This window comes from Triticum aestivum, chromosome 3D, assembly GCF_018294505.1.
Source record: "Triticum aestivum cultivar Chinese Spring chromosome 3D, IWGSC CS RefSeq v2.1, whole genome shotgun sequence".
NCBI classification, from domain to species: Eukaryota; Viridiplantae; Streptophyta; class Magnoliopsida; order Poales; family Poaceae; genus Triticum; species Triticum aestivum.
Window position 1 is genome coordinate 606,897,843 of NC_057802.1, and position 17,799 is coordinate 606,915,641.

Here is a 17,799-nt window from a genome sequence, read left to right on the forward strand (position 1 = left end):
ACCACTGATATACATAGTCCTTTACACGGGGACTGATCCAAGAAAGGGGTTCATCGACCGAATACGATGTTTCTTATAATTAAAATACAATACACCTAAATCTTGCATTGGATGATTTGCTCCTCTTTTGAAGTGCTTTAATTTGGAATTTTCATATGAACATCAAAACTAAAGCATGGTAGGGAGTCACAGTAGTCAATGGAAAGGTTGGATATGGGAGAGAAACTTTAGCGCCTGTTGTAACGTGATCGTGGCATTTCTCGCCTTCTACTCGTAGTAACGCACAAACATTTCATTGCCATTGTAGACCCATGGCAAATGTGTGGTGGGAGTCATCCAGTTTTAAAGGAGAGGACTCCAACGAGAAATGTCCTGCTATGGCGGGAAAGCAAGCGGGATGGGAAGAGTCTGACAGCAAAAAGGAAGGGTGCGCCATGACATTTATATGCATATGGCCCGTAGCAACGCACATGCGTTCTACTAGTATACTATTAAAGGGGAGTTCATACGTTCTCCTCACCTCCTCCCTCGGTCCCCTACCCTAGTTTTCCCTCTTCATGGGACCCTTGATTTGGAATAATCTAAATCAAACTGCTACTTTCCTTTTCTTGTCCTCCTGGAAGCCATGTTCTGCATTAACTAAATAGAATCTTCCCCAAACCATGTTCTGGATTAACTCAATCAAATCAAATCTATTTTTTTATGACAGAAAGACTGTAAGGGAGGTCCCCACAATATAATTGGTGCAACAAATCTGACAAAAAAATCAACTAAATGAAAACTTTCCTTGTCGTCCCCTACCAATACCCAAATCAAATCAAATCTTACCAAAACCTCAATTAAATCAAAACATTCCTTCCATTTTCTACCCATACTCAAATCAAATCTTACGAAAATGTAGAATATGGTGGATGTAAGTTGTATGTCAGACATGATTTGTGTCGAGCCATATGTATGTCGCCATTGCAACACACATAAAGTTAGCTACTTTATAAAACGTGTGTGCCGCATGCACGCGATCTGTATTCAGCCAACCATGTGAGGAACTTGGCACATGATGCATTTATTCTCTAATGTATGTGATGGTTTCTATTGCTGCACAAAATTTGTTCATTTCAATTGTGTGCCATGTAACACACACAATTCACATGCAACAATCATGCGTGTCAACAATCACGTGTGTTGACATGGGTTATCACACACGGGTTGGACAACTGAACTGTATGCCTGCTATTGCACATGGGTCTCTTTTCCAATTCTTGCCCAATGGAGTTGCCATCGCACATGTTTCTCTTTCAGGGACATGGTTCCATATTTGTAATGTGTGTGATGCATTCATCACACACAGTTTCACGCTAACATGTGCGATAGGTGGTTTAATAGCACCATTCTGCACTAGTGACAACTCGTTAGGCTTGACAGTAGGAGACGAGAAAATGTATATTGTACCAATCTCAAGGAAATTGAAAAAATAGTCTGGCAACAACAGAAGTTAAGAAAACTAAAATATCACTGGAAAATATAGGTCTCTCTAAGATGACTTTACATTCCTTGTGACCAGTATAAAGGTTTCTTTGAAACATATTAAGCTGGTACAATAAGTTATTCATGTTTACCGAAATTCATAAATTGAAGTGTTGCACTTGTATACATCATACTTAACTTTCCTCAAGTAGTAGTGCCAGTTCAAAAATAGCATCCACGTTCACCTCATCAACCACTTCACCAGACACTTTATTGAACATGTCCGACGTTATCTCCTCAGGTGTAACTCCATCAATTATTTTGGCGCTCTGTACGACGAACTCACCCAGGTGTTGCATGTCCTTTGGTGGCATACTTTGTGACTCTAATGTTATCACAATGGCACACCTGGATAGTGGTAGAACAATTCCTTTGTTTGGTTGTATGCAGTATGGCATCGGGCTCACCGATTGTATAGCGAAGGCAATGGCAGCAGTTGTACTGTTGTCTAGATTAAGTAGGCATGATATCTCCTTGTTAAGTTCGAACTGAAAATGTAGCTTGAGCGGCTCAATATCAAGCATATCGTCATCCCAACAAGGCCTTGTCTACAATGTAAGAGCAATGCATGCATTATTATGAATAAACTCACTAACTTATGATATATCAAATTCTATTAAGTTGTATGTTGACCAAGGAAAAGGTTGGATCTGTATATAAATAATTTAAGACGCTTCTAGAAATATTACACCCCGCCTTAAATAAATTTAGTAAGCATAGTTTTGATATTGACGACCAAAGCCACATTGGAAAACCATTCAAGCAACAACACCTAAATTACTTGTCAAAAATTAATATCCTGATGACATAGGCATGATAGAAGCTTACCTGGTCAGCATAAAATCCATCAGCGTTGCTGTTTTGTCCAAAAGTACCTTCATTTCCGTTCATATCATGTATTATGTCCTGTATAAATGGCCGTCTGTATGGGTCACTTTCCTGACAATGTAGCCCTATTCCGATGCATTTAGTTATTTGTAATATCTGGTAAGACCATGGTGTTTCCTTCTGTGATTTATTCCATCTGTGTCTCCATCTTCTCAGTACCTACCATTTCACATAGCTTATTTAGGACAAAGAAAAAAAATACATAATCCAAATGTAAGCATGCACACTCACTCATTTTTCTAATTACACAAAGAGTCTAAATAGTTGTGTCTCTGGCCCAACTTCCTACTCAAACACCTACAAAGGATGAAAGCAGTAGGAGGAAATAATAACATTCATGGAGGCATCATATCTTGAAGATGTCCCTCTATCGATGATAAATCGAACCTAGCATGGCCAAATTTGTCTGAAAAGATGCTGCCAAGCATGACCTTGGGTATTTGGGTGGCTGGTTCCTAAAGAAGCTTGATTAAATGGTGGTGGATATTTGAGTTAGCAAGAGGCCAGGGGTGTAGATATAGGGGTGTTTTATCTGACCCTGTGGTAATGGGGAACATAAAATTAAAGGCGTAGACAGAGGCTGGAGGCCAATAATCCCTGAGCGATCATGAGAGCTCTCTTGTTCTAGGGGCTTTGAGTGCAAAGAATCACCTTGTTTAAATTGTTATTCCGATATAAAGATAGATACACGATGAAGTACCCTATTAATATATTATGCCAATTTAGTAGCATTACATGAATAAATACTAACAATATGTATATTACCATGTTTCTAGCCAGCTTCAAGAAAGGGACTGTTAGATAAGAATCTTACATTATTGTTGTCAGGGATATCTTTATATCCCGTCACCAGCTCAATGATCATTACACCCAAGCTATACATGTCAGATTTGACTGACATCTTACCACCAAGTAGATATTCCGGAGAGCAATATCCTCTGCACAAAAATACAGTAAATTGATACATTATCATATAAGGAGAATGCAAGAGAGTAAATGCCTGGAAAACAATGGGTTCTTTTAATGCACAACTTACAATGTTACACAACGTTTTGCATCCATTGTTTGTGATTTTTCATCCAGTCTTGATAATCCAAAGTCCGAGATTTTGGCCACCATGTTGTTATCCAAAAGTATATTGTCAGGTTTCAAATCCATGTGAAGAATAGTCTTTTCCTTGTGTAGGTAATGCAAACCATGACAAATTTGTTTTATTATCTGATAACGTGTATTCCATTCAAGTCTGCTTAACTCGTCTGCGAAGAGAGCAAAACAATATCAGGGGAACATGATGTGTTCCGGCATTTTATTTGTGCATGAAGGATTACATACTGATGCATACAATATTATTATTATCTACTCAATCACCTTAATTTTTGATTGTGACATCTAAGTAGAAGCAAGAGCGATTGACGATAAAAAGGTTAAGAAAGGAAATGAATTACATGCAACATTATCTTACCAGTAATATATCCACGAAGGCTTCCGTTGCTAATATACTCAAAACATAGCAGTCTTTCTCTTATCTCGGCATAAATATATTCACTTACTCCTTCAATTCTCATGGCCTTTTCTTCAGTACAAGCACAGTAGCCAAGAAACCGGACTACATTTTCATGGTTAACATTCAATAGACTGTTAACTTCACGATAAAACACTAGTAGAAAAAGAGGCTTCCATACGCCCCCATTAGTCCCCAAAATAATCGAACCGCGACCAAAGGGGTCTTTAGTCGCGGTTCGGGAGGAGACCCACGACCAACTATCTGGGCCCAGCGCACTCGGTCGACAGCTGGCGGACGGAAGGGGCTTTAGTCCCGGTTGGCCTGGCCAACCGGGACTAAAAGTCCTCAGGCTGGCCCGAAGGCCTTAGTCGCGGTTGGCCAGACCAACCGGGATTAAAGGTTAGACCTTTAGTCCCGGTTGGTCTGGCCAACCGCGACTAAAGGGATTTGAGGCCTCATTTTCAAACTCTACCCCCCCCGGATCGCCTTTTCAGTTTTAGAAAAAACAAAAGAAAATGATGGAAATGTCAAAAAAATAAAATAAAATAAGTTTCCCATGTGATATGTGGTCTAGTTGTTGGGAAAATTAACAAATATGAATTTCGACTTTATTTGCAAAATCTCTCTGGAATTTCTTAAAATGGGCATAACTTTTGCATACGAACTCGGATGAAAAAGTTTTTTATATGAAAAATCATCTACTCGAAAAGTTACATCCGAATTTAATTGGGGGAACCCTGTTAAACATTTTCAAAATCCTCAAAAACCTAACAGAAAAAAAGATACGGGGCTTTTAAGATCTGGAGAGGCAAAAAAATTCAAAAAAATTCAAATTGTGGTCAAACAATGGTCAAACTAATTATTCTAGAATATTAGTGTTACTAAATAATTATTTCAGTTTTTTAAATTTTGGTCAAATCTGGTCAAACTGTGGTCAAACAGTGGTCAAACAATGGTCAAACTAATTATTCCAGAAATATTAGTGTTACTAAATAATTATTGTTTTTTAAAACAATAGTTTCAAACTCAAACAGTGAAATGTGTCACTTCATGCTCAAGCTAAATTCCTGAGTTTAATAGAATTGACATCCTACTATTGTCAGGAAAACAACATGTGCAGACTTGGAAACGAGGGAGAATAGAACCCGAAAGTTAAGCGTGCTCAGGCTGGAGTAGTGAGAGGATGGGTGACCGTCCGGGAAGTTAGATGATTTGGAATGATGAGGGGTGATTAGAGATTAGAGGATAAATTGAGCAGTGATGAGGGATGGTGATTAGAGATTAGAGGTTAAAAGAATTCAGAAATTTGAAAATAAAAAAAATAAAAAAAATTTGCAAAAAAAACCAGGTTTAAACCTGCGGAGGAGGCCTTTAGTCCTGGTTAGCCACGAGAACCGGGACTAAAGGACGGGCCTTTAGTCCCGGTTAGCCACGAGAACCGGGACTAAAGCCTTTAGTCGCGGTTCGTAAGAGGCGCGACTAAAGGGGGGTCTTTAGTCGCACATATTTAGTCCCGGTTGCACAGCCGGGACTAAAGGCCTTTTTTCTACCAGTGAAATAACCTTTCATTGATTGTGTGGTGGCTGAAAATCCTCTTCACAGCAACAATCCCATTTCGGAGTACACCCTGTTGACATCTCTTATCAGTATAAGGAGAATGATCATCTCAGTTGTGAAATTTTTATCTCTTTTAATTTTTCCCAAGACAGTGGTCCCCAAAGAACTCGATATTGGTAATACACCCACCACCAAACAATCTGGCCTAACAACATGCCGCATAAGTTTGCTCTTATCTTGTTGAAGTCAAACTTTGCAGGTGCTATAATATCATATATGTACCTAATATTCTGTACAAAGTTAGTGTTACCTTGTAAACCATTCCGAATCCACCATGACCGATTTCTCTCTCTTCGGAGAAATTTCCAGTGATGTTCTTCAGAAGCTCGAACGGTAGATTCGTCGGCTCCTCTGTGCCATCAAGTATATGCTCGAGCACATCATGTCCCATGGACCTGTCACCCAACAAATTCTTACAAATGGTCGGGTTCCAGTAGGAATTCTCACAACAGTGAGATGAGATAAATCCTCGTAGAGTGATCAAACCTGGAATCGGAAGCCTTGGAGATGTTGTCATCAACTTCATAGCTTGCACGTCGCTGCTGCAACTCGATGACTAATAAGGCTTCGAGATTATTGAGTTTTAGTGTTCCACGGCTAGTGTTGATATACCGCAGCGGTCTGCAAAGCAAAAGCAACTACATGCTTCCATTGTTAGGAACAGCGTCAGCGCAGAGACGACCAGCTGCGTGACCACCAGGAGTTGGACAGCTCCGGCCAGGGACGCCATTGTTTCTTTGGGTGTAGCTCGAGAGGCTTTGAATTTGAGCTTTGTGTTGTATATCACCTTGGGCCCTTGGCTGCTACTTTCCCTCGGCCATTTTGGAGCTGGAGAGACGAAGCTACTTTAGTTTGCTGTATTTTGTGGTTGAAGGTGTATGGTTAGTCAAGGTTAGTGCCTAGCAGTCTGAGTGGTGGGCACAAGTACGCGTGCAGACTGAGACGGGATTGCTCAGATTTCTCCCGTTAGTCAAGGCTAGTGCCTAGTAGTCGATTAGACTGGTGATAGCTAGCCAGAAAACGATGCCGCGACGATGACCCAAGAGTCGGGTCGTCTCAACACCAAAGAAAATTACGACGATGCCCAACGACGACTGACTCTGGGTCGTCTTAAACGACAAGGAAAATTAATGAATAAAATGCACTTATGTCTTAGTTTGTGTACGTACTCTACATAGTGCTTCAATCCCCTCGACTTGTCATTAATTTCGTCGTCCTGTTCCTTCTGGAGATGGGAATTCTCTCTGGTTTTACATACAGCGCCACTATCAAAATAGAATTTGCATCTCTATAAGGCCACTATCTTATCCGAGAAGAATTACTTAAATTTTGCCACGTATGATGATGCTTATTAATGCAAACGTTCCATGCAAACTTTAGAAGTGCATGCTCTAGTCAGTGCAACTAAAAGATCGATCTGATGAAAGAGACTAAACAATACATTTATAAGTCAAGTAGTCAACACTCCCTGTCATGGCTCCCTCATGTCTAAACCTGGACCGGAAGTGGAATGCAATTTAATTGTGCCAGCCGAGTCTTGAACTCAAGACCTCTTGGCTCCAATACTATGTAGAGATTAGATTTGGTGCAACTCACGATATATTCATCGGGTGCATATATAGGTACAAGAGGTGGCCACGTCCTCAACTATACATGGAAGGATGACTTGTTGTACAATAAATACACATGCAAATATACGCAGAAGGAGGAGGGCGGTGTGGACAGCACGGGAGTGCAAGTTCTTCAATCGCATCTCTGCCAGCTTGTGCATCTCAGAAAATTGCTTCAGTTGAGGTACCTTGGACTAATGCTTCAGTATCCCTACAGCTCATTATTTGCAGTCTTCCAAGATGTCTGAGGCGGGCATCTCTGCCAGCCACTGCATAGCTATCATGCATCGTTTGTGAGACGGTGATATTTTAATCAAGCAATTCCTTAGTTATCGTTATTTGTTAATCCTTGTTGCCAAATTGAAGTGTTACACACAGATACTCAAGTTTCCTCAAGTAATAGTGGCATGTCAAAAACAACATCCACGTTAACCTCATCAACAACTTCACTGGACACTTTACTGAACATGTCTGAAGTTATCTCCTTAGTTGTAATTCCATCAGCTACTTTGGTGCTCCGTACGACGAACTCACCCAGGTGCTGCATGTCCTTTGGCGGCTTACTTTGCAACTGTAATGTTATGTCAACGGCACAACTGGATAGTGGCGGCACAATTCCTTTGTTTGGTTGTATGCAGTATGGCATCGGGCTCACCGGTTGTATACTGAAGGCAATGCTAGCAGTTGTATCGTTGGCTAACTGAAGTAGGCATGATATCTGCTTGTTAGGTTCAAAATGAAAATGTAGCTTGAGTGGCTCAATCCCAAGCATATCATCATCCCAGTGGGGCCTTATCTGCAACAAAAGAGCAATATATAAATTACTACGAACAAATTTACTTAGGAGTACTATTTTAAGTGTATTTTGAATTTTTTACCAAGGAAAAAAGTTGATGTATATATAAATAGTTGTAATTAAAATGAGATGCTTCCAGAAATCTTGTATTTCCCACTGAAATATATTTGGTAAGCCTGGTTCTGACATTGACGAGGAAAGCCCCATTGGAAGATGCTTTAAGGAACTATACCTACAGTACCTGTCAAAAACTACTAGGGTCCTGATGACATGTTACAAGCTTACCTGCTCAGCGTCAGATTCATCGGCATTGCTGGTTTGTTCCAAGGTACCATCAGTTTTGTTGATATCATGTATGACATCCCATATAAATGGCCGTTTGTATGGATCACTTTCCTGACAATGTAGGCCTATTCCGATGCATTTAGTTATTTGTAATTGCTGGTAAGCCCATGGTGTTTCCTTCAGTGATTTCTTCCATCTATGCCTCCATCTCCTCAGCACCTGTCATTTCACATAGCATATTTAAGACGAAGCAAAAATACGTATTTCAAAATGTAAAGTGTGCAAACTCACTCATTTTTCTTATTACACTAAGAATCTAAACAGTTGTGGCCCAACTTCCTACTCAAACACCAACAAAGGATGACAGGAGCAGGAGGAAATAGCAGTGTTCACAGGGGCATTAGATCTTGAAGATGCCTCCATCAACAATAAATCAAACCCTAGAATAGCCAAAGTTGTCGGAAAATATGCCACCACCATAGAACACATGACCTTGGATAGTTGGGTGGCTAGTTCCTAAAGGAACTCCACAAAAATGGTGGTGGAGAACAAATATCTGTATATTTGTTTAGTGAGCGAGCCAGGGGTGTTTGAGAGTTATCCTGTTCTAGGGGCTTTGAGTGTATCACCAAGTTTAACTTATTATCCGGATATACAGATAGACATGCCATGAACACTAGTAGAAAACAGGGATTTGGTCACAGGGCAGTTTTAACATTAGTCCCGGTTCAGTCACGAACCGGGACTAATGTGAGCATTTATCCCGGTTCGTGCGGCTAAGGCATTAGTCCCGGTTGGTGCCACAAACCGGGACTAAAGGGTGCGATGCCCATTAGTCCCGGTTGGTGGCACCAACCGGGACTAAAGGTTAGACCTTTAGTCCCGGTTGGTGCCACCAACCGGTACTAATGGGCTTTGAGGCATTAGTACCGGTTCATGGCACGAACCGGTACTAAAGGTCCTATTTTCAAACTCTACCCCCCCCCCCCCGGTGGACCGCCTTTTCAGTTTTAGAAAAAACAAAAGAAAATGATGGAAGTGTCAATAAAATAAAATAAAATAAGTTTCCCATGTGATATGTGGTCTAGTTGTTGGGAAAATTAACAAATATGAATTTTGACTTTATTTGCAAAATCTCTCTGGAATTTCTTAAAATGGGCATAACTTTTGCATACGAACTCGGATGAAAAAGTTTTTTATATGAAAAATCATCTACTCGAAAAGTTACATCCGAATTTAACTGGGGAACCTTGTTAAACATTTTCAAAATCCTCAAAAACCTAACAGAAAAAAGTTACGGGGCTTTTAAGATCTGGAGAGGCAAAAAAATTCAAAAAATTTCAAATTGTGGTCAAACAATGGTCAAACTAATTATTCTAGAATATTAGTGTTACTAAATAATTATTTCAGTTGTTTTGAATTTTGGTCAAATCTGGTCAAACTGTGGTCAAATCTGGTCAAACTGTGGTCAAACAATGGTCAAACTAATTATTCCAGAAATATTAGTGTTACTAAATAATTATTGTTTTTTAAAACAATAGTTTCAAACTCAAACAGTGAAATGTGTCACTTCATGCTCAAGCTAAATTCCTTAGGGTTAATAGGATTGACATCTTACTATTGTTAGGAAAACAACATGTGCAGACTTGGAAACGAGGGAGAATAGAACCCGGAAGTTAAGCGTGCTCAGGCTGGAGTAGTGAGAGGATGGGTGACCGTCCGGGAAGTTAGATGATTTGGAATGATGAGGGGTGATTAGAGATTAGAGGATAAATTGAGCAGTGATGAGGGGTGGTGAATAGAGATTAGAGGTTCAAATAATTCAGAAATTTGAAAATAAAAAAAAAATAAAAAAAATTCGCAAAAAATTTTTTCAAAAAAAAATCATAAAATTTCCTTTAGTGGACGGCCTTTAGTCCCGGTTCGTGTAAGAACCGGGACTAAAGGGGAGGCATTAGTAACGACCCTTTAGTGCCGGTTCAAAAACCGGGACTAAAGGCCCTTACCAACCGGGACAAAAGCCTCCTTTTCTACTAGTGGAAGTACCATGTTAATATATTATATTATGCAATTCAGTACGAGTACACGGATAAATACTAACAATATGCATATTAGCATATTTCTAGCCAGCATCAAGAAAGGGACCATCCGATAGAACATTCTTACATTACTGTTCGCAGGGATTTCTTTACATCCTGTCACCAGTTCAATGATTATTACGCCCAAACTATAGATGTCTGATCTGACCGACATCTTACCACCAAGTAGGTATTCAGGACAGCAATACCCTCTGCACAAACATACCGCAATTTGATACATTATCACATAAGGAGAATGTAAGAGAGTAAATGCCAAGAAAAACAATTGGTTCTTTAAATGCACAACTTACAATGTTACACAACGATTTGCATCCATTGTTTGTGATTTTTCATCAAGTCTTGACGATCCAAAATCCGCGATTTTCGCCACCATGTGGTTATCTAGAAGTATATTATCAGGTTTCAAATCCATATGAAAAATATGCTTTTCCTTGTGAAGATAAAGCAAACCATCACAAATTTGCTTTATTATCTGATAACGTCTATTCCAGTCAAGTCCCCTTAATTCGTCTGCCGAAAAGAAGAAACAATATTAGGGAAGCATGATATGTTCCAGTATTTCATTTGTTCATGAAAAAGTACACACTGAAGTATAACACACTATTATTTTTCTATTCAATCCCTTTAATCGTCGATTATGACCTTCACAATAGAAGCAAAAGAAGAATGAAAATAAAGAGGTCAAGAGAAGAACTGAAATGCATGCGACATTAACGTACCAGTAATATATTCATGAAGGTTTCCATTGCCGATATGCTCAAAACAGAGCAATCTTTCTCTTATCTCAGCGTAAATATACTCTCTTGATCCTTCAATCTTCATTGCAGAATGCTCAGTAGAAGCACAGTAGCCAAGAAACCGGACTACATTTTCATGATTAACATTCAATAGACTGTTGACTTCACGATAAAAAATCTTTTCATCGATTGTGTGGTGGCTGAAAATCCTCTTCACAGCAACATTCTTATTTGGGAGTACACCCTGTAAACTTCTCTTATAAGTATAAGGACCATATTCATCTCTAATGTTGCAGTCTAATATTCTTTATTTTTATTTTGCACAATATTGGTACCCAAAGAAGTCTAACGACCCGACTTCAATTCTTAGAATTGACAGGTGACGCACAGGGGTTTTCCCCTATTTATTGATGATCAAGTTTGGTGTGTGGTGGAACCACTCCTCAAAAAGTATCTTGATATTCATTTAAAAAATTCTAAGGACCATGTTTATCTTGTACTCATACTAAAATGGTCATATGCATCCCTAGTTGGTGCAGAGGCCGGGAAAGTGAAATTCTCCCCCAATTTTTTAGAAGAATCATTAAGATCTCGCCCCGCGTCGCTCTCCCAGGAGCGGCTCGGGCAGACCTGCACGCCGCCACGGCCGGCTCCCACCCGCCTCCTCCCCCACCTCGCCGCTGCCATAGGGCGCCGCGGGCAAAGCCCACACGGAGTCGGCGGCGGCGGGGCTGTCTTCTCTCGCGCGCCTCGACGGATCTCGATGGATCTCAAGCGGCGGCGGCTGATGCGTGTACATTGGCAGTGCGGGCCTAGGAGCAGGGCGCGGTCCTGTGCCTTACCTCGCGTGCTGGGGTCGCCTTCAACGCTGCTGGAGGCTGGCAGCTGCGGCTGGGGGCGGCGACCGGTTCACGCGGCGACCGGATGCCGGGGCGGCGGCCCCGGAGCTTGGCGGTGTTCTTGGTCGGCACTCGGCGAGCGGTGGCGGGGCGTGGGGCGTGCGGCGGCGGGCCTCGGCAGGTGGCGGCGGGCACGGGGCTCGCGTCGGCGCTCTGGCGTGTGCAGGTGGCGGCGGCCCCTATGCGCGGTCGGCGGCTCCCTCTCCGACCCGGACGGCGCGAGGGGTGGCGGTGGCACGGCATAGCTGGCGATCTGGATGCGGTTGGGCCAGCGGCTCGCTGGTCTGCTGGAGATCCAGGGGCATCATCGTCTCCGACTCGATCTGCTTCCGTTCGTGCTAGATCCGGTACAGGGAAATAGTCGCCATCTCCCGGTGCTGGCTACATGGATCTGGCGGCGACGACTGGACCCTTGGTCTAGTCTTCGAGAGAGAAGGCAGCGGTCCGAGCACAAGAAGCGGATGGAGTTCTTCGAACAGATCTGGGTGAAAACCTGCTCTTGGCTAGATGCCAAAGCCGGCGATGGCGGCTCTCTACGGTGTCGTTCCCTTCTTGAAGGCATTGCCGTGGAGAAGTTCTAGACTATGATCTGCTACCTCTGGGGGAAACCCTAGATCGATAGATCAGAAGACGGCGGCACATTTGTGTCGTTTCCCCCTTGGGGCTGTCTTTCTTGGAGGTGTACGCGGGCTCGAGGGACCAGTGGACGACGTGTTTGGTGGAGCGGTGCTTCATCATGCACATTGATGGTGACAGATCTCAATGGCTTGGCGCTCTAGAGATTAGGCGGCTGATGTGCGATGATGGACTCGCACAGGAGGGTGACGCTGTCTGGCGTCATGGTGGCGTCGACGGCAGCTAGACCGGCCAAGGTAGATGCAGCAGTACAGCACTGAAGATGGATCGGTGACAGGTGGCTGCAGCGGCCTCATACCCGACAGGCGTCCTGGTTGAGGAGTGCGTCGGACTGGTGGGTGCCCCATACCCGGCAGGCGTCCTGGTTGGGACCTCAGGTCTTAGATGTTAGGTTTGGCTGCAAGGTCAGTTTGGTATTAGGCACAGACTAACAGCATCCCTTCATCAACTGGATAGGAGTAGCGACAGATGTTGCCTAGACGGTGGATTTAGTCTTACTGTTATATGACTTTGTAAGGTCTTGTGTGAATAATTAATAAAGTGGATGCATGCATCATCCAGATGCAGAGGCCGGGGTCCTCCTCCATTTCTAAAAAAAGAAGTCGTTCTTCTAATATATGAAGGAAATATGCCCTAGAGGCAATAATAAAGTTATTATTTATTTCCTTATTTCATGATAAATGTTTATTATTCATGCTAGAATTGTATTAACTGGAAACTTGATACATGTGTGAATACATAGACAAACATAGTGTCACTAGTATGCCTCTACTTGACTAGCTCGTTAATCAAAGATGGTTGAGTTTCCTAGCCATAGACATGAGTTGTCATTTGATTAACGGGATCACATCATTAGGAGAATGAATTGATTGACTTGACCCATTCCGTTAGCTTAGCACTTGATCGTTTAGTATGTTGCTATTGATTTCTTCATGACTTATACATGTTCCTATGACTATGAGATTATGCAACTCCCGTTTACCGGAGGAACACTTTGTGTGCTACCAAACGTCACAACGTAACTGGGTGATTATAAAGGTGCTCTACAGGTGTCTCCGAAGGTACTTGTTGGGTTGGCGTATTTCGAGATTAGGATTTGTCACTCCGATTGTCGGAGAGGTATCTCTGGGCCCACTCAGTAATGCACATCACTATAAGCCATGCAAGCATTGTAACTAATGAGTTAGTTGCGGGATGATGTATTACGGAACGAGTAAAGAGACTTGCCGGTAACGAGATTGAACTAGGTATTGAGATGCCGACGATCGAATCTCGGGCAAGTAACATACCGATGACAAAGGGAACAACGTATGTTGTTATGCGGTCTGACCGATAATGATCTTCGTAGAATATGTGGGAGCCAATATGAGCATCCAGGTTCCGCTATTGTATATTGACCGGAGACGTGTCTCGGTCATGTCTACATAGTTCTCGTACCCGTAGGGTCCGCACGCTTAAAGTTCGATGACGGTTATATTATGAGTTTATGTGTTTTGATGTACCGAAGGTAGTTCGGAGTCCCGGATGAGATCGGGGACATGACGATGAGTCTCGAAATGGCCGAGACGTAAAGATCGATATATTGGACGACTATATTCGGACTTCGGAAAGGTTCCGAGTGATTCGGGTATTTATCGGAGTACCGGAGAGTTACAGGAATTCGCCGGGGAGAAGTATTGGGCCTTATTGGGCCATACGGGAATAGAGGAGAGAGGCCAAAAGGAATGAGGCGCGCACCCCCCCTCTGGTTCGAATTGGACAAGGGGTGCAGCCCCCTTTTCCTTCTCCCTCTCCCCCTCTTTCCTTCTCTCCTACTCCAAGAAGGAAAGGAGGAGTCCTACTCCCGGTGGGAGTAGGACTCCCCCCTTGGCGCGCCCTCCTCCTTGGCCGGCCGCCTCCCCCTTGCTCCTTTATATACGGGGGCTGGGGGGCACCCCATAGACACAACAATTGATCATTGATATCTTAGCCGTGTGCGGTGCCCCCCTCCACCATATTACATCTCGATAATATCGTAGCGGTGCTTAGGCGAAGCCCTGCGTCGGTAGAACATCATCATCGTCACCGCGCCGTCGTGCTGACGAAACTCTCCCTCAACACTCAGCTGGATCGGAGTTCGAGGGACGTCATCGAGCTGAACGTGTGCTGAAGTCGGAGGTGCCGTGCGTTCGGTACTTGATCGGTCGGATCGTGAAGACGTACGACTACATCAACCGCGTTGTGTTAACGCTTCCGCTTTCGGTCTACGAGGGTACGTGGACAACACTCTCCCCTCTTGTTGCTATGCATCACCATGATCTTGCATGTGCGTAGGAATTTTTTTGAAATTACTATGTTCCCCAACAGTGGTATCAGAGCCTGGTTTTATTCGTAGATGTCATATGCACGAGTAGAACACAAGTGAGTTGTGGGCGATATAAGTCATACTGCTTACCAACATGTCATACTTTGATTCGGCGGTATTGTTGGATGAAGCGGCCCAGACTGACATTACGCGTACGCTTACGCGAGACTGGTTCTTCCAACGTGCTTTGCACAGAGGTGGCTGGCGGGTGTCAGTTTCTCCAACTTTAGTTGAACCAAGTGTGGCTACGCCCGGTCCTTGCGAAGGTTAAAACAGCACCAACTTGACAAACTATCGTTGTGTTTTTGATGCGTAGGTAAGAACAGTTCTTGCTAAGCCCAGTAGCAGCCGCGTAAAACTTGCAACAACAAAGTAGAGGACGTCTAACTTGTTTTTGCAGGGCATGTTGTGATGTGATATGGTCAAGACATGATGCTAAATTTTATTGTATGAGATGATCATGTTTTGTAACCGAGTTATCGGCAACTGGCAGGAGCCATATGGTTGTCGCTTTATTGTATGCAATGCAATCGCCATGTAATTGCTTTACTTTATCACTAAGCGGTAGCGATAGTCGTAGAAGCAATAGTTGGCGAGACAACAACGATGCTACGATGGAGATCAAGGTGTCGCGCCGGTGACGATGGGGATCATGACGGTGCTTCGGAGATGGAGATCACAAGCACAAGATGATGATGGCCATATCATATCACTTATATTGATTGCATGTGATGTTTATCTTTTATGCATCTTATCTTGCTTTGATTGACGGTAGCATTATAAGATGATCTCTTATTAAATTTCAAGATAAAAGTGTTCTCCCTTAGTATGCACCGTTGCCAAAGTTTGTCGTGCCCAGACACCACGTGATGATCGGATGTGATAAGCTCTACGTCCATCTACAACGGGTGCAAGCCAGTTTTGCACACGCAGAATACTCAGGTTAAACTTGACGAGCCTAGCATATGCAGATATGGCCTCGGAACACTGAGACCGAAAGGTCGAGCGTGAATCATATAATAGATATGATCAACATAGTGATGTTCACCATTGAAAACTACTCCATTTCACGTGATGATCGGTTATGGTTTAGTTGATTTGGATCACGTGATCACTTAGATGATTAGAGGGATGTCTATCTAAGTAGGAGTTCTTAAGTAATATGATTAATTGAACTTAAATTTATCATGAACTTAGTACCTGATAGTATCTTGCTTGTCTATGTTGATTGTAGATAGATGGCCCGTGCTGTTGTTCCGTTGAATTTTAATGCGTTCCTTGAGAAAGCAAAGTTGAAAGATGTTAGTAGCAATGATGCAGATTGGATCCGTGATCTGAGGTTTATCCTCATTGCTGCACAGAAGAATTATGTCCTTGATGCACCGCTAGGTGACAAACCTATTCCAGGAGCAGATACAGATGTTATGAACGTTTGGCTAGCTCAATATGATGACTACTTGATAGTTTAGTGCACCATGCTTAAACAGCTTAGAATCGGGACTTCAAAGACGTTTTGAACGTCATGGACCATATGAGATGTTCCAGGAGTTGAAGTTAATATTTCAAGCAAATACCCGAGTTGAGAGATATGAAGTCTCAAACAAGTTCTATAGCTAAAAGATGGAGGAGAATAGCTCAAGCAGTGAGCATGTGCTCAGATTGTCTGGGTACTACAATCGCTTGAATCAAGTGGGAGTTAATCTTCCAGATAAAATAGTGATTAACAGAAATCTCTAGTCACCATCACCAAGTTAGTAGAACTTTGTGATGAACTATAGTATGCAAGGGATGACGAAAGTAATTCCCGAGCTCTTCGCGATGCTGAAATCGACGAAGGTAGAAATCAAGAAAGAGCATCAAGTGTTGATGGTTAACAAGACCACTAGTTTCAAGAAAAGGGCAAATGGATAGAAGGGGAACTTCAAGAAGAACGGCAAGCAAGTTGCTGCTCAAGTGAAGAAGCCCAAGTCTGGACCTAAGCCTGAGACTAAGTGCTTCTACTGCAAAGGGACTGGTAACTGGAAGCGGAACTGCCCAAGTATTTGGTGGATAAGAAGGATGGCAAAGTGAACAAAGGTATATTTGATATACAGATTATTGATGTGTATTTTACTAGTGTTCGTAGCAACCCCTCGGTATTTGATACTGGTTCAGTTGCTAAAGTGTAGTAACTCGAAACAGGAGTTGCATAATGAACAGAAACTAGTTAAGGATGAAGTGACGATGTGTATTGGAAGTGGTTCCAAGATTGATATGATCATCATCGCACACTCCCTATACTTTCGGGATTAATGTTGAACCTAAATAAGTGTTATTTGGTGTTTGCGTTGAGCATGAATATGATTTGATCATGTTTATTGCAATACGGTTATTCATTTAAGTTAGAGATTAATTGTTGTTCTGTTTACATGAATAAAACCTTATATGGTTACACACCCAATGAAAATGGTTCGTTGGATCTCGATCGTAGTGATACACATATTCATAATATTGAAGCCACAAGATGCAAAGTTAATAATGATAGTGCAACTTATTTGTGGCACTGCCGTTTAGGTCATATTGGTGTAAAGCGCATGAAGAAACTCCATGCTGATGGGCTTTTGGAATCAGTTGATTATGAATCACTTGATGCTTGCGAACCATGCCTTATGGGCAAGATGACTAAAACGCCGTTCTCCGGAACAATGGAGCGAGAAACAAATTTGTTGGAAATCATACATACTGATGTATATGGTCCGATGAATATTGAGGCTCGCGGCAGGTATCGTTATTTTCAGACCTTCACAGATGATTTGAGCAGATATGGGTATATCTACTTGATGAAACATGAAGTCTGAAACATTTGAAAAGTTCATATAAT

The 17,799-nt window shown here is 42.4% G+C and overlaps 2 protein-coding genes and 1 long non-coding RNA gene across 3 annotated transcripts; all 3 read right to left on the reverse strand.

Moving 5' to 3' along the window:
- Window positions 1–1,492: 1,492 nt before the first annotated feature.
- LOC123075862 (cysteine-rich receptor-like protein kinase 25) lies at window positions 1,493–4,116 on the reverse strand. The gene is made up of 5 exons (XM_044498361.1): window positions 3,875–4,116; window positions 3,449–3,668; window positions 3,227–3,350; window positions 2,353–2,571; window positions 1,493–2,072 (listed from the first exon to the last, which is right to left on the reverse strand). The coding sequence occupies exons 1-5, from the start codon at window positions 3,975–3,977 to the stop codon at window positions 1,659–1,661; spliced, it is 1,080 nt and encodes a 359-aa protein (XP_044354296.1). The 5' UTR covers window positions 3,978–4,116; the 3' UTR covers window positions 1,493–1,658.
- A 1,291-nt stretch (window positions 4,117–5,407) lies between these two features.
- Window positions 5,408–6,385, reverse strand: LOC123075863 (uncharacterized). The gene is made up of 3 exons (XR_006436228.1): window positions 6,020–6,385; window positions 5,784–5,928; window positions 5,408–5,543 (listed from the first exon to the last, which is right to left on the reverse strand). It is a non-coding gene; the product is annotated as an uncharacterized lncRNA (long non-coding RNA).
- A 1,140-nt stretch (window positions 6,386–7,525) lies between these two features.
- Window positions 7,526–11,145, reverse strand: LOC123075864 (cysteine-rich receptor-like protein kinase 24). Its single transcript, XM_044498362.1, has 5 exons — window positions 11,043–11,145; window positions 10,614–10,704; window positions 10,391–10,514; window positions 8,225–8,443; window positions 7,526–7,939 (listed from the first exon to the last, which is right to left on the reverse strand). The coding sequence occupies exons 1-5, from the start codon at window positions 11,143–11,145 to the stop codon at window positions 7,526–7,528; spliced, it is 951 nt and encodes a 316-aa protein (XP_044354297.1).
- Window positions 11,146–17,799: the final 6,654 nt, after the last annotated feature.

Coding starts and splice junctions, on each gene's coding strand:
- LOC123075862 (XM_044498361.1), bottom strand. CDS start 3,977: ATGAGAATTGAAGGAGTAAGTGAATATATTTATGCCGAGATAAGAGAA. Junction 3,669..3,874: donor CCTTCGTGGATATATTACTG/GTAAGATAATGT, acceptor CTCTCTTCGCAG/ACGAGTTAAGCAGACTTGAA. Junction 2,572..3,226: donor ATATCCCTGACAACAATAAT/GTAAGATTCTTA, acceptor GTGAAATGGTAG/GTACTGAGAAGATGGAGACA.
- LOC123075864 (XM_044498362.1), bottom strand. CDS start 11,145: ATGAAGATTGAAGGATCAAGAGAGTATATTTACGCTGAGATAAGAGAA. Junction 10,705..11,042: donor CCTTCATGAATATATTACTG/GTACGTTAATGT, acceptor ATATACTTCTAG/ATAACCACATGGTGGCGAAA. Junction 10,515..10,613: donor GCAAATCGTTGTGTAACATT/GTAAGTTGTGCA, acceptor ATGTTTGTGCAG/AGGGTATTGCTGTCCTGAAT.